At 29.7% G+C, this 17241-nt stretch overlaps 1 protein-coding gene across 1 annotated transcript; it reads right to left on the bottom strand.

The window, feature by feature from the left end:
• Positions 1-765: 765 nt before the first annotated feature.
• LOC111615800 (multidrug resistance-associated protein 4-like) lies at positions 766-16381 on the bottom strand (the record flags this gene model as incomplete). The annotated part of the gene is made up of 11 exons (XM_023357234.1): positions 766-814; positions 865-1053; positions 2499-2595; positions 2658-2744; positions 4319-4413; positions 6624-6815; positions 9198-9284; positions 10096-10209; positions 15077-15326; positions 15561-15686; positions 16218-16381. Coding segments are annotated over 11 exons (1450 nt in total), but the record flags the coding sequence as incomplete, so codon positions are not given.
• Positions 16382-17241: the final 860 nt, after the last annotated feature.

Here is a 17241-nt window from a genome sequence, read left to right as displayed (position 1 = left end):
GGCAGCTCAAGAAGTAGATCACGCGTGTCCTGATCTTCTTATATAGACCTTGGAACAGTCGAAAGCGCGGCCATTTTGGAACCATACGTAACATTAACCCTTATTTCTTTTACTACGATTACTAAAATTGAAGTTTATAATTTAAGAATTAAATTATTGTAGTAGAAATTCATATAAAAGTGTTTATATTATTTATAATCGTACAATTTCAAAACTATTTTCTGTAATAATTTGTTTCTGACTTAACGAATATTTTGATATTATTGACGACAAAAGTTTAAAATCATTGATTTCCTTACCTGTCCATTATTTTTGTTTGAAGGAGTTGAATTGTTTGAACCACGTTTCATGAAAAATTTTGTCAACGTCCTGATGAGAATGTGCAGACAACTGAACGTGTGAAAGAAGACCACTTACACGTGCAACTATCTATGTTGTGATTGGATTATTTAAATTAACGAGCAGTGACACTAGTGAGACTTTATTAAACTAATTTATTCTCATTTTTTCGTTAGGGCATGAAATATTAAATTGTATCGTAAATGGTACTTGAAATATTATAATGTACTGAAAATGTACTAAAAATCTAAATGTACTTTCAATTTACTGGAAAGGGCAAAATGTACCAGAAACGTACAAATGTACTAGGAACGGCAACACTGAACCTAACCCTCCTTTTCGTACTAGTTCTTTGTTTCATATAGCACGGATTCGCATAACACGACTATTTTTTGGAACGTAACTACCGTGTTACACAGGAATTACCTGTATTCAAAATAAGAAATCGAAACTGCCACCTCTTATTTAAGTTACTCTGAAAAATTATTTATTCAAATAAGTATTTAATATATAAGTATTTCTTACCACATTAACACTGTTAATATCTTTAATATCATCAGACGTAGTTTCAGTGCTTTTAATTATTTCATCATCGTTGAAAAGTGCAGTCTCTAATTCTATCCTATTTTTGGTGATTTCTTTCTCTGGTAATATTTCTGTAAGCATTTCAAAACTTTCCATTTTATTGTAATTGCCAATAAACTCGCATGTTCCCTGAAATAAATTAATAATATATGCGAATATAATTGCTTCTATGTTTTAATACAGTATATATATATATAACATATACAGTATACAGTGTATATATATATATATATATATATGAGAATTCACATTTGAATCAAATTTAAATGAGAATCTACATTTGAAGTACAAAATAATGTATAAACCTCGGTGTTTGTACTTATTGTTTCCCCAGGGGACGTAGACTTCCCTGCCAGTATATATATATCGGCAGAGAAACCGACGACATATATATGTTAGACTCAAAGACCGTAATCGCTCGTTGAGCGAAGAAATGACCACAACGCATTGTGGTCGATTCAAAACGGCCAGGAAGCGAAATTCGTGTCGTGGCTTACATGATGTTTGACAGCTACGCGTTGTTGTGATTAAGAAAAGCCATAATGCGTTTTGAACATCAGCTGATGCAACCATAATGCAAAGGATAAGTTGTAACTTCTCAACAAGCGCATTGCAGACACTTAATGAGTTTATTGTGTTTATTTTTGACCTGTGCTGCTGTTTCTAAGGTAATTACCCTTAGAAACTTGTCTTGTAATAATAAATAACTCTGAAGCATTCTTGATTCAAATAAAAAAAGACTAATTTACTAATAACAGTTCCTGACAAAGTAATTATTTTCATTAAATTAGTTGTTATAAAACGTTGACAATCGAGCACACTGCAACAGATTTACACCAATAATTGCATGTTGTTGGAAAGTAACCAAGTAACCTAAACTAACCAGAACGCATAGTGGTCAAAAATCAGGAAAGCCAGGACACGAATTTTGCTATGTGGTCGTTTTGAATTAGCCACAACGCGCTTGGTCGGTTTTTTTTTTCGCTTTGTCGATTGGGACTTTGAGCCTATCATATACATGTATACACGTAAAAATGTATATAAACAAATATTTAGCTAATAACTTAAATAGTGCCAACGTATTTTTAAGAAATTTACAAGTGACATATAACCAATTACAAATATATTTGCATATGCATTCTTTTAAGTGCTGATAATATTCATATTTTTTAATCACTGTCATAAACATAAACATATCACTGTTTAATCTCCCCAATGTCTAAGAACATAGAACTCTCTATACAATAGTATTGACAGTTTGTCCTTTAAAACATACTTGTTCAAGTAGTTGTCCACATTTTCATCTTAAATCTAACAATGGAATAAAGCTCATTTTCCCAAAATCTGTCTATCCGAAGCAATTTTTTGTTGGCAGATAGCCTATATATTAAATAACATTTATTGCTAATCATCTCCATATTCATATGTTATTTTAACAATTCAAAAAAAAATTCATGAGTTCTGTTATTGTGAAACATAAAACGTTTTAACGTATTGTTAAAATGAAGATAATATCATTTAAATTTGAATCATAATTAACAAATAAAACTAGTTAATACAGTATATATATCTACCTTATTTAACACTAAAATTTTACTTGCAGGGTTTAAAAACTGTACTTGATGCGTAACTAAAATGCAAATCTTATGTTTCAAATGCTCCATTATACATCTGAAATAGAAGTAAAGTTAAAATATATTTAAATATCCCACAAATAACACTTAAATATTTACTTTTCGAATATATGTTTTGCCACAGGAACATCAACAGCACTAAGTGGGTCATCAAGAAGGAATATATCGGCATCGAGATATAGTGCTCTACAAAGTATAAAAATATAACATAAGGATAAAATAAATATACAAAAAAATGCAACAAATATTGTTCAAGCATAAGAATTAAACCTATATTAAATTTTACAGATTGTAATCTTTTTGCACAGTTAATTTTATACCAGTTTTCATTCCACTCCTATCTGAAGTTGTTTCATTATTAGAAACTAGCAGATAAGCCCGGCGTTGCTCGGGCAAAAGTAACGATAACTAAGATAAAGATTATTATGTTACAGTCAACCTTACCCGTTTTCACAGAATGCAAGAATTGGGTCCCCTTGTTTCCAGACTACTGTAGAACCCCTCTAGTCCGCCCTCGGCTAGTCCGTCACTCCGGTTTCCCGCAAAAACGAAAAAAACTGCATCTGCGTCTTGCATGTCGCTTTCTCTTAACAATCCCATTGTTACGTAACAATTCCATTGTTGACACTTCCATTGTTACTTAAAACTTTTATTGTTACTTAAAACTTCCATTGTTACTTAACACTTCCATTGTTACTTAACACTTCCATTGTTGATGGAAGTGTTAAGCCTTAATCCTGTCCCTCTCCCCCGTGGGAAGGAATTTCGAAAAATTCCTTCTTAGTGTGCGTTTTCGTGACGTACCCTATCTGTGTACCAAATTTCAACTTTCAACTCCTAACCGTTTCGGCTCTGCGCTGATTATTATTATTATTATTATTATCAACCCGTCTCGATTATATATTAGATAAGTGTTGCAAAATTACGAAGATTTATTGTTTCTCGAGAGAAAAAACAAACCTAATAATAATTGTACCAAATATACAGAGTGTATCAGAATGACGTTTAAAAATTTGGGGGTTGTAGAGGATGTAGGATGAAATTTTGAACGTTTTGATTGAAATTTCATGTATTATTTTTGCCGCGAAAACATTTTATGACAATTTATTAATTAGGTAATTAATCGCGCTATTGTTTTTATGAAAGCTTTTTAATGAAATTAATTAAATCGTTCTAAATTTCACTGATTTCACTTCTGTAAATTTTTATAAAACACTATTGGATGTTTTTGATGATATCAGCTAGTTTTTTTTTCTTTTTGTTCAGTAGAATTTTTCCCCATACCTTTTTTTCTGTCCCTTGTAATTTGATAGCATTAAAATCCACAATATTGTGTTACATTTGCACAGATGCGATAAGTTAGCTCTCCTCCTCCTTTAGACTATATTTCCCTGAAGCGTACATCAGAACTACCCGGGAAATTGGACTCCAGCTGTTTTGAAGGTCAATAAGTTTGTAAACAATGTAGACTAAACAAACACTAACAATCTAAATCTAAAGACTAACAATCCTTACAGCTATATTTCTCAAATAAAAGCATTTATTTTAAATTAGTTTTATTATTTTATATACTTTATTTGTAAAAATACTTTTTGGAGGGGTTTTTATATCGCAGGAATTATTTCCCGAAAATTTTTTTGGATGTCAGATTCGCATTTAAGCAGAAAGAATTATTTTATATAAAAAATAAATTTTTTGTGGATTTCTTAGTTGAATTTGAATCAAAAGAAAGGTATCAAAGCAGTTAAAACATATTTTACCTTGCTAGATTAATTCTTGCCTTTTGCCCACCGCTCATTATCACTCCCCTCTCTCCCACAATAGTCAGATCACCTTTCGGAAATAAGCTTATATCCTGAAATTAAAAAAATAAATAAATATTAACGGAACGGTGACAGAGTGCATATGGTTCAAATTGCTTTGTTTCTCCGTTCTGTAGCCTATAAATTATGTGTTTATCTATGCACTACAATTCAAATAAAATCTGAAATTTCATTTAAAAGTTATTTATTTTCAACGGAAAAACTACTATATATCGTAACTGATCCAATAATATACGATATTGGATACATGTGTAAAATTACATCTTCCAGCCAGTTTCACAGTAGAACCTAAAAGTATTAAAATCAGTTGAAAGTTTTTGCTTACTTTGAGTATATTCAACGAAAGTAGAAATATCACAAATTGATTTTTTTAAATTGACATGTATTAGAGTATGTAAAAAGTGTCCTAATATTTTTACTGTCAAAAATGGTTGAGATTTTAGATTTGATTACAGATTTCGTCAACCGGAATATAAAATGTTTCTTTTACATCTCAGATATCTAGTGTGATTAGTTTGGCAATGGGAAAGAGAAATGCGATTTCGCACTAAGTTCAATATTTAAAAATTTAAAAATAGATAAGTAATGTGACCCATGACATAAAATATAAATGTTGGTTAAAATGATGAATATTTTATGTTGTACAGCAGATAGTGCCAACTGAGCTACCTGTCAATCTCAAGCAGAAAATTTGCCAATTATTTTCTATGAATGACTAATTTCCTATATACTGCATTTATTAGTTTTCTTTAGTCTTAATTATCCCATTTATTTACAATCTGCCTTTCATTGTGCAGTAAAATATTCCAGTGTTCATCTGTTTAAATACTAACACAGGGAAAAGATATTATTAGACTATAGCTTAAAAATGAAACTGCATAACTTCGTTTCACACGTATGGACACACCGAAATCTTAATAAGCGATAACTGTAAATAGAAACCAAAGCATTTGTTTAATGATACTTATAAATAGTGTGTAATGTATCATATATATTACAAACTGCACAAAGGATAGTGAAAGTAAAACTGATATAAATTTTGTCTAATCTCTGTAAAATACAAGAGTTTGATTAGTAAACATAAAATACACAAACAGTGTTATTTCTATTCTGGAAATAAATGATTTGTTCCTTTCCATCAGTTAAGATAAGTTAAACTAATCATTAACATAATTTATATCATTGATTAGTTCTTTAAAAATATGTTCATTAATTAAAACAGTAAAATAACAGTTAAATAAAAAAAGTCAGATTGATTCCTTTCATGTTAATGTGTATTGTTATTTCAGTTAAAATTCAAAATTACTGATTATCTATATACATAATCGAGATGGGTTGATAATAATAATAAAAAGTGCAAAGACCAAGTGTTGAAGTTAAAATTTGGTACACAGTTAGGTAACGTCATAATAACGTACAATAGGAACGGATTTTTCGCAATTCCCCCCACGGGGAAGAGAGAGAGGATAAAGGCTTACCATAAAGAACTCGGGTTCTATTGTACTATTTTAGATGCGTTTTTTGCGTTTTTGACTGCGTTTTAGTAGACTATCACATTTAGTAGGGTACCAACTGGGAATGAAATAAGTGTATTCCTTACTAAAGGGAGTGTTAACAATGGAAGTGTTAAGAGTGGGAGTGTTAACAATGGAAGTGTTAAGAGAAAGCGGCATGCAAAATTTACAGGCGCAGATGCGGTTTTTCGCGTTTTGTGGGAAATCGAACATATTGTTGGCCCATCTAAAATTTCTCTTATCAGTCTGAAATCACGGGGGACCTAATTCTTGCATTCTGTGAAAATGGGTAAGATTAGCTAAAATGTAATTATCTTAATCATCGCTATCGTTACTCTTTGCCCGAGCAACGTCAGGTTTATCTGCTAGTTATTAAATATATGTTGCACACCTAATATTACAATATAATCATAATTACGATTGTTATTACACTATGATAATACTTTGTACTTATAACGATGCTTTTACAAAAATAAAATATTTTTTTATAATTTAATAAATTAACTAATAAATCTTATATTTATATTACTATTTTAACAGCTTAACTAATACAAGTAATTGTTATATTAATATAAAAAATATAATATAAATAAATATAAGTGAATGCTGAGCTCATAAAAATTAATTTTTCGTTACTTAATTCGTAGTTGCTATCAGACAACTTTTTGACTTCGACAAACCTAAGTACCAAAATTGTTAATAATAAAAAGATAACAACAGGTTATTACCTTTTCTAGAGCAGTTATATACAAGACATTCCTGTATTTTTCTTCTTTGAATTCTTCTCCGAACAAGATATTTTCTCTGACAGTTTCGTTGAATACCCAAGCTTCTTGAGAAGCATAAGCTATTTTTCCTTTTACTATCACTTTACCAGACGTAACAGGAATCTCTCCCAAAACGGACATTAATAAAGATGTCTAATAAGATTAATAAATCGATTGATTATTTGATATGAAAATCTTTGTATAAATAATGTAAGTGCGAGGTGTGGCTATAAAATAACTAGACTGAAGCTGGAACTTTAAATCTTGAGTAGTATACTCACTTTAGTTGTGTTTCCTGTCGATGTATGAAACTTCTGCTTTCACACAGCGCTTCATTCGAAACTTTCACTGGTCATAACAGTGATGCATATAATCATCTGTAAGTCTACACAGAAGCTTCGTCATTTTTCTCTTGGCAGCAAAATCAAAATGGTGTCCCTTCATAGCAGATTTTACTTTAGGTTAAAAGTAGGAGTCATGTGCATCTAGGTCAGACAAGTATGGTGGATGTTCGAGTGATGTGACTTCTTTCTTGGCCAATAAATGCTTCACTGACAGAGCAGAATCGGTTTGTGCTTTGTCCTGATGGAGCATAAAACCATTCTACCACAAGTATCGCTATTTTCTATTGCATTTCCTGCAAGGTTTTTAGATGTTCTTTTCAGTAATATTGGTTCAAAATTTGTTTCACTTTTTGCACGTTTCTCTCGGTTTTTGTTGTGCTGGACAATTCAGAATGGTCATTGGCTTTCACTTTCTTTCGCTCTTCAAAAAATCGTCTGTGCCATTCGAACGCATGTGCCCAAGAAAGACATTTATTTATGTTTAGATCACATAACAGGTGCTAAGATTCAGTAGCAGTTTTTTCAATTTCACGAAAAATTTCAGGGTTGATACTGCTTCTCTTTCAAGCTGGCCATTTTTTCGACGTGCGCTAACACGTCCACTCTCAGCAGGCACACACAGCAATTTATAGCGGTAGCAATTTGAGACTTGCTGTTCTTCTTCTAACTTCTTCAAGATCGTTTACTCGCCTACTCACTTCGGTCGACCTGCAACTATTGCGTGCAGGCGATAACAGTTTTTCGTTATTTTTTAGCCACACCATGTACTTTACATAAGCGTTTAAAAGGTTTTTACATTTTAATATTATTATACATTCCTATTGTTAACTGTTTTTATTGTACATTGCATGTTTACAGATACAAAATATACTATTAATTCATAGCTCAAACCTCATATTCAGCTTTTTCTTCTTAATTTTCTTAATGAATATATATAAAGAAAAAGCTGAATGTGAGGTTTTAGCTATGCGTTGATAGTATATTTTGTATCACTGATCTAGTAAACATGCAATGTAGAATAAAAGCAGTTATTAAGAAACTTTTGAAAGAGTGTTTAAGAATTTAATCATAATTTAATTTAAATTATACATGTGTGCTTGAGTTGTGTCATAAAAACTGTTACTTATGTATACAGAAGAAAAGTAAAACAGGTAGAGTTAGATATTTAACTGTTTTTAATAATGTAAGAATATGAAATAAAAATTATTTATAAGGTCTGTCTACTGAAATTTACATTTCACAGCGAATACTATTTATTTTACAACTTCTGCATTGATACGAGCGATTTTCTGGTTTAATAAAAACAACATGAAAGAATTGTTATCATCATAATTTATTGAAATATATATAATAACCATAATATGAATTTTTAAAATAATTCTGTATCAAAACAAAAAACAAAGAAATAGCAACTTGTTGAGTTACTGTTTTTGCCTAAAAAACATGTTTAAATTAAATGTGTTACGTGAAAAAATTTTTCAAAATGTAATTTTAAATGCACCTGTATACATCTGTATTATATATATAATTTCACTTGTAAGAAATCAACTATTTGTTAGTGAAGCTATTTGATATCAGCTATTTTTTTTTTGGTCATCAGTGAAATGCCAAGTCTTAGTTACATGAAGTTCGAAAAGAAAAAAATAGTTACAAAATTCTTTGTATTATTTTTAGCTGTAATAATCTGTCATAAAATCTGCTTTTTTTATTGAAGAAAAGACAGATTTTGTGACAAATTATTACAGCCAAAAAATAATACAAAGAATTCTGTCAGTATTTTTTTTTCCTCTTTGAATATTACTTAACTAATACCTAGCGTTTTCGCTGATGACCAAAGAAAATTTCTGTTCTTTTTACGTGTTAAATTCAAATCAAAATAATGAAAAGCTAAAATGATTTAAACAAGGTAATTAAGTATAAAAATTTTTAAATTAATTTGATTACAAATAGATAAATTGTTGAATTTACTGGTTATAGCTGTATTTATTCGATTGTGATGGTTGTCTCTTTAATCCTTTTGGTAGACTATCTTAGGTATCTTAGATAGTCTACCAAAAGGATTAAAGAGACAACCATCACAATCAGATAAATTGTTATATTTTTATACTATTTTATTGATAAATGCCAACACTTTATATTCACAAAGCATATAATTAAATTAAAAAATATAACTGAAAAACAACATATTTACCTTTCCTGATCCAACAGGACCTATAACAGTTAATAATTCTCCAGGCTGTACATTTAAAGATATTTTACTCAATGTGGGTTGGGACTCCTTTTAAAAGAATAAAGTAAATAAATTATAAGCAAATAATCTTTATCTATAAGAATTAGAAATATTATATCATAGATTAATTTATAATAATATGAATATTATATTAGTAAAAAAACATATATTGAAGAAATATAAATTATAACAGTAATTAGTTCATAATGCTTTAATATGAATTAACTGTACACTATATCATGAGAATTGAGTGTACTGTAAAAGTTTTAGAATCTGGTCTGTCTCTAAAACGTACTGAATAATCTAGCCTTGTTTGATAAAGATTTTGAGTGCCTAGTCTCATTATAGGACACAAGCAACACAAACTTTATAGGAATATCTCATCTTACTATTTCGATCACTGAGCCATTACTAAACCAATTTGTAAAGCATGATTCTCATCACAATTTTATTGCCTTTTAGTATTCATACAAAAATGATATATTTGTAAACAATATTAGTCGTAAAATTGATCTTTCACGGTTTGGATTGGAATTTGGCATCATATTTAAGTTCGTGCTTACTTTTTTTACATTCAAATTTAGTTTCAAATTACCTCTGGAAACGGGTAAGAAATTGGGTCTGCAGTTTCCAATTAAGTCTTATTCAAAATTAGTAAAGAAATTCAGAAAGACACTTTTTCACAATTGCTGTTTTTGAGAATTTTAAAAGTTTGTAACTGTTACCTTTCTTAAATATACAATCTTTGTACCTTACAGATATATTTTTATTACTATAAGTTTATACTTATTAAACAGTGCTAAACTCTATGAAAAGAAGTTATTTTTTCAGAATTTTCAAAATAGTAGTTATGTCTTACATTTTTCCATGTAGCTGTAACATTATTCATCCATATTCCATATTTGTTTAAATTTCCTACTTCTTCCACAATTTCGATATCATTGGTGTCTTTTTCATGAAGGAGAAGAAATTCCTAAACAGAAATTTGATACATCTTATAAGGAGTATTATGCTCATTTCCCCACCTATTTTAATATTTCAGTATAGTCAGTGTTTTTTACATAGGGAGTAGCTGGTGTGATTCAGTCATCCCTAGTTAAAAATGATGTAAAATGGAAACAATACATAATGTTTCTGCCTACTTAGTAAATACCTACTTTATTATAAGCAGTAGTGATTCGATACACTTTGGAATATATTTTTCAATTTGTATAGGAATTTAATGTAAAGCTTTCATACAGTATATATTATAAAAATATAAAGCTCTGATACAGTTTGAATTATAAAAATATAAAGCTCTGATACAGTTTAAATTATATTTTATTTCAATTCAAAAATGAAATAATTTTTCGAAAATTGTGCTTTCTACAGTTAGTGCCAGGAGTTAACTAGTATAAACCTCGTATGTGTTTTTGTTTCTCATAAAGGATAAACATGCGTTAAATTTTGAATGATTTTAATTCAAGTATTCATATATTTTGTAAGAATTTTTATTTTCATGTTTTTCGAATTTATTTAATTAATGTTAAAACCATTTTTGTATGTATAATAATAAACATTGTATTAGCGAAAGAAAAAGATTTTTATCATTAACTCATTTAGTACCAAACGTTAAATTCCAGATCGACATCCTAGAATAGCTGGAGCACCATCTGTGCAAACACCACAAGCCTTTTTCGAAGAGATCTTATGCTCTTTCAGAAATGAACCAACTGTATCAAATACATCATGTGCAGTAGTTGTCGTTTCAAGAGGTTTGAGAAAAGAAACTCATCTTTAAAGTCGCCATCTTTACCATACCTCGCATAAACCAGTAACTGCGAACAGTTTGCAACATCTGTAGATTCATCAAGCTGGATATTAAATATTAGAAATAGAGCAGATTTAATTTCCTGAATTCCCTGATCTAGAATATCAACAGACATTTCATCTATTCTTCCTCAAATAGTGTCTTTAGATAAACAAATTGCAAACAATTTCGTAACAAATATCATACCTTGAACAATTTCTTTCGCTACTGGCAATAATAAATCCTCAGCAATGGTGTCAGGTTTCATAGATTTGTCAATTCTGAGTGCAACCAAATATGAAGCTTCAACACCTGCTACGTTTTGTTGGGTACATGACATGAGTGTCAAGTCTTGCTTTCTTGATTCCACCAGCTTTGCTTCTAAAGTATTTTGTATCCTTGCCGGCAAAGCTGGGATGCTTGCTATCAAAATGGCGTTTTAGTGTGTTCAGCTTCATAGATTCGACTGATAAAACTTCACAACAAATAACAAATTGCAGTTTTTCAATTCTTGCTGTAAATATTGAGGTAAAATCATATCCTAAAAAACCCTCATTATATTTTTTTTTCTTAACGTTCTTCTCTACGCAATCATGGATTGGTTTGCTAATGAAAATAATATATGACAATAGCTTTAATAATACAAAAGATGATACGTGACATAGTTCAGTCAATACATTTCATTAAAGTTTTCAATGATTTACCATTCTATGAATTGTTTTTCTTACATACCTTTACTATCACTAGGGTGCAGTAGAGTATATACATCAACCATAGCTGAATATAAAAAGATCAATCAGCATCCAGATTAAATTCCTATGGTACAGATATTTTTTGCAATAGTTGATCATTTTACATTACATTACATAATTTTACATTGACCGAGTAATTATAATTCATAAAGTGTCGTTTTTACCTGCAATACTATTGCTTTCAACACAGTAACTGCTTTTAACAGAGTAGCTGCTCTCTACACATGTGTGACTGGTCTGCATAAGTACATCATGGCGCCAACCCTGTCATAGACACCTGTATTTGTACAGGGTGTAAGTCAAAGGGCTGGCAGGATGATCTCATTACACTGGGAACTAGTATGTTGACGTATCTGCATATGGACAGGTGTTTACGGTGGTCAAGGCGACCCCTGAGAAAGTTTCGTTTGACCCCCAAAAAAGTTGCGATCCATAGGTTGAGAACCGCTAATATAAAAGGTAATCTAAAAGTTTAAAATGATACTTTCTTTGTAGAAACTTTGCAGGAGACATAAAATTAGATGAAGTATCGCTGAAACATAAAAACGTGTCTTACTTCCAAACAAAAAAAGCGATTCAGACGTTCTTTCATCCCATAATACCTTTTGAGGTTAACATTTAGTTTCCAAAATAAGAGCTAGATGAAAGCACCGTTAACCACGAATAAACAGACATCTCCTTGTTACCCCACGGCTCCATTTTGCACTACCTTCTCCTATAATATTTTTTAATTAAATTTCCACTATGCAGACTTACCTAAGAAAAAATGTGCTATTTGCGTAAAAATTTTATAATCAGCCTATAAATATTTTTTTTTACTTTTTTATATTTTTCAGTACGTTGGAAAAGTTGGAAGTGGCACGTATAATTTTTCAGATAGTGGCATTCTTCCCGAAAAAGTTGACCATTCCTGTTCTAAAATATCAAAAACTAAATCAGAAATATATTGCCAATAACTCACATCGTTTATTAGTTTATATACTTCACGATATTTCTAAAGTTTTTGATGATATGATGGAAAAATTAAATAAATTTAAAGAGGAAGAAAATAAAATTAAAATACACAAAACATATACATACTATACTTGAGTTACAATAATCCAAACTTAAAATCAATGTAAGAACAGGTTTAAGAACAAAGAACACACACGGAGTTCACACAAGTTAGCTCATGGCATGGACTGTAAAAGGCACAATTTTCGAAAAATTATTTAATTTTTTAAATAAAATATAATATAATTTAAACTGTATCAGAGCTTTATATTTTTATAATTCAAACTGTACACAAGCTTTACATTAAATTCTACACAATTTAAAAATATACTTGAAATCAATGTTTCCTCTAAATTTTTTTTGTAGATGAGCGGAACATATACTTTGAGCAAAAAAAATTTTTGCTGAGCAGATTCTGAGCAAAAAATTTTTCTGAGCATGTACATATAAAATCTTATTTTTCCTATAAAAATTAACATAATTAATTATGAACTAGAGATTAAAATTCATTTTAAAATATACTTATATACGAAATATTATATTTTGTCAATAATTTAACGTATTTAATCGAAATATACTCAGCAATAATCATGTTGCAGACAGAGTGAAAAATAAGTAAACAACAATTCAAATCGGTGTGCCTGCTTGCCTGCGCGGCACATAAATTCTCGTGCGCGACAACAATTTGAACAGTGCGCGGCTGCGCAGCCGCGCAGCTTAGAGGGAACATTGCTTGAAAGTTTATTGAATCACCACTACTACTGTGACATTATGCAACTTTGTCATATTGTGATAGGATTATGGCAGAGAAAGGGGGAAAAATGCGATCTTTGCAGTTGTTAGGTATAGAACAGGCAACCCTTGCATTTGATGGTTGCTGACAGGCAAATGTCACAATTGCCACCAAAAAAATGTGATTTCTGTACCAGCCATGGGATATACGATCCTTGCAGTTGTCAACTTGAGAGGTGATTCACGAACAAAATAATTGCCATGAATTACTTTGTTCTTGTCTTTTGTTCGTTTTTCGCGCCTATTTCTCGGTAGGCGATCTAAATCGCACTAGAGAGCACAGATATCGTCACTTCAATACTTTTGCTTTTTAAATGCTCTGCCTCAAATACGTGTATGGATAAACATAAAATTTAAAAAATTCACATATTTAATAACGATGCATTATTTTACATTGCTTGTGCAGTGAGAGCATTTATAATTAAAGTAATTTAGACCGCTGTCTTATTGCCTATAAACTGGAAAATTTTCTTTCTGATCAATGGGATTTGGCATCATACAGTTTGCCTCTCTTTACCCATATAATATTTTCCATTTGCTCTTTAGTTTTCTTTCAGTTTACTTTGAGTATAGTGTTCTTTGTCTATGGCCAATATCATCTATATTTGTGAAAATGTGATGGACTGAAATATAAATTTGAATTCAATGCTTGTTATCTCTGCCACATCTTTCACCGTCAGTACTTATCTCTACCTAAAGATGACAGATTCTCTGTTGAACGTTCAATAGAAAATAAAACTTCTTTTTCTATATGTAAAAAACAAATTCAGTAAATATGTAATACAAAACTTGTACAGTAGGCTAATAACTGCAATAAGGCTGATCTCATAAAAACTGGTCAATGTCAACAGAATATGCAAATGGAAACCTTAGTATTTAAACATTTGTCAACTCTCTTATTAGAGCAATTGAAGGAAACGGTATAAATAATTGCATTATCATTTAATACAGTACCATTTTCGCGAAAGTTTATGATATTCAACAGCATATATTAGTGTAATACCCCTAGATAATATTTTTAATAAAATTATAAACCTGGATGCCAATAGGACTAAGAAATTAAAGCTAGAAAGCAAAAAAATTAGCTCCAGCTGTCAAAAACCTGAGAAAGTTTACAATGCAACCTTATCGCTAATCATCTACTCATATTTATCATGACCCTAAAGAAATTGTGACGTGAGCAATAAAAGCCTTGTATGTTCCCATGATACAAAAAACAAAAAGTAGGTATAATAAAATTATAAAAAAGTAATCATAAGGTATATAAATAAAATATTAATATTTTCCAACACGTTCTGTATTATTATTGCCATTATAAACTTTAAAGACNTTGTGACGTGAGCAATAAAAGCCTTGTATGTTCCCATGATACAAAAAACAAAAAGTAGGTATAATAAAATTATAAAAAAGTAATCATAAGGTATATAAATAAAATATTAATATTTTCCAACACGTTCTGTATTATTATTGCCATTATAAACTTTAAAGACTATATTTCTGAATCTGTTCATTACCTGAAGTCTCTTCAACGAAACCAAAATTTCTGCAGCAATATTTAGTGCATTTGAAAACAGACTAACAGTGCTAACGAAAATGTACATTGAAACAGTCATAGTGATGAATACAATTTGGGCATTTAATTGTCCTCCATTTAAGAAAAAAGCAAGATATGTGAGGGAAGTAAATAACTTCGATATAGGATATGAAAATATATTCGATACTCCCCTTGTATATAAAAACATTCGAACTTTTTTCATTTCTTTCCTGAAAATATAAACAGTTTGTTATAACAAATTATACAACTTTTAAAGTAATTGTAAAAAAAACAAAAATGGCAGAAATACAGTAAAATCTGTGTATATCAGAATTACACCAAATCATTTTCTATTAAACAGGTGAGTTTCCATCTTGAATTGCTTTTATTTTACATAAAGAAACGACTTGTTTTATTCAATTTTTTTTGTTTATACAGGTATTACTGTATTTAATACCACTTACTCTCTGATTTTCTCAACTAATGCGGCATATGGCAATTCCCAGGTGTACATTTTAATTAATCTCATATCAGCAATCATCTCATTCAATAGGTTCAATCTTTTGTCGCCTAATATGGCTGCTTGTAATCTATGATTATGGAATTAAAATTTAAATATAAACATACACTCTTGAAAACATATGTAAAATTATTTACTAAACATTTATCGAGTTATTTTAAGCTGAGCTTTAATTTTATGAATATTTTATAATCTCAACCAAAACTAAATTTATTTATAGACATGAAAAAAGCTTTATAAGGGTTTTATGATTGCAAACGGATAAGCGATATTGTGTTTCTAGTCATTATTACAACACACATGGCAGAAATATATATATGAAAATTCAACAAAACTTTTAAAACATTAGTTAGTCATGTTTTCAACAGTCAGATTTTTATAAATATTTGAACAAATTTGCAAAAATTAATATTTTTTTAACATTCTAAGCAAGTTGATAATCTTCAATATTATCTAACTATCATGAATTCCATTCGATATATGAAATTATATACTCGTTAAATATCTGTATTACATTTTTATTAATGATTACTAATTAGCGCATTATTTCTTTATGTAATTTATAGACTTATCACAATTAAATAATTGTAATAAGAAATACCTCAATTTTGAATATAGTTTACTCAAAGCAAATTGCGTAGGAATGTAGAGAAATATAGCCAGGAATCCTGCTAATATAGTCCATCCATAGTATTGCCACAACATGGCAATAGAAACAATGATGAAGAATGGATTTGTAAATAAATATGGAATGCAGTGAATACCCTGTAATAAATAAGAACGTTTCTTATATACAAAACATCTATTATCTCGATTACAAGTAATATAAATCTCACTATTATTATTTTAGAACATTGTAAAGTATATAATAAACATGTTAAGATTTCAATAGCTATTCTTTTTTCTCTTTAGAAGATTTCCTTAATCAGACACCTACAGGACCATACATTGCTAAATTTTGGACATTATCAGTTTATCAGAATTTTTATTTTTAATATGTTCTACAATTTGAAGGATGAAAACTTGATAAAGATGATATTACTAATTGAGAAAATGAAGAGTATTGTATTGACCATAGATAAACAATTTGCAATAAAGTATCCTGGAATAAATTGATGAGGAACAGGATATCATAAATGCAAAAAAAACAAAGATTTATTAGAATACCAATCACTTAATTTCTGAAAATTTCCAGAACCATGTAGTACGGATGTAATGCTCGTAAAGAAGTCACGTGAAAACGAGACATTGACAAGAAACTTTATTAAACAAAATAAAACCCGTGATGTTATTCGAAATAATTGCACTGAGTAAATGACTCGAACTTTCAATTGTGCGGTATTACATTTTAAATTTCTTTCACTCTATACAAATATTTGTCTCCTATTTGTTTTTAAGTACATGTGCACCACATACAATAAATATGTAACACTAAATTTCAAAAGAATTAAATCGACACGTTTCAGCTCGCACTAATTGGGGAATATTTGTGTGAAAAGAATGGTCAAATTTGCAAGAGTTTACTTTTCTTTTTACAATTTAATCTTGACAATTAAATTGATTACATACGAATTATAAAAATATATATCAGAATAGCAATATCAATGCATTACTTATTATAAAAA

The sequence above is a fragment of the Centruroides sculpturatus genome, unplaced genomic scaffold, assembly GCF_000671375.1.
Source record: "Centruroides sculpturatus isolate CEXI.00-Female unplaced genomic scaffold, Cexi_2.0 scaffold2682, whole genome shotgun sequence".
In the NCBI taxonomy this organism is placed as follows: Eukaryota; Metazoa; Arthropoda; class Arachnida; order Scorpiones; family Buthidae; genus Centruroides; species Centruroides sculpturatus.
This window is presented reverse-complemented; position numbering and strand designations above follow the sequence as displayed.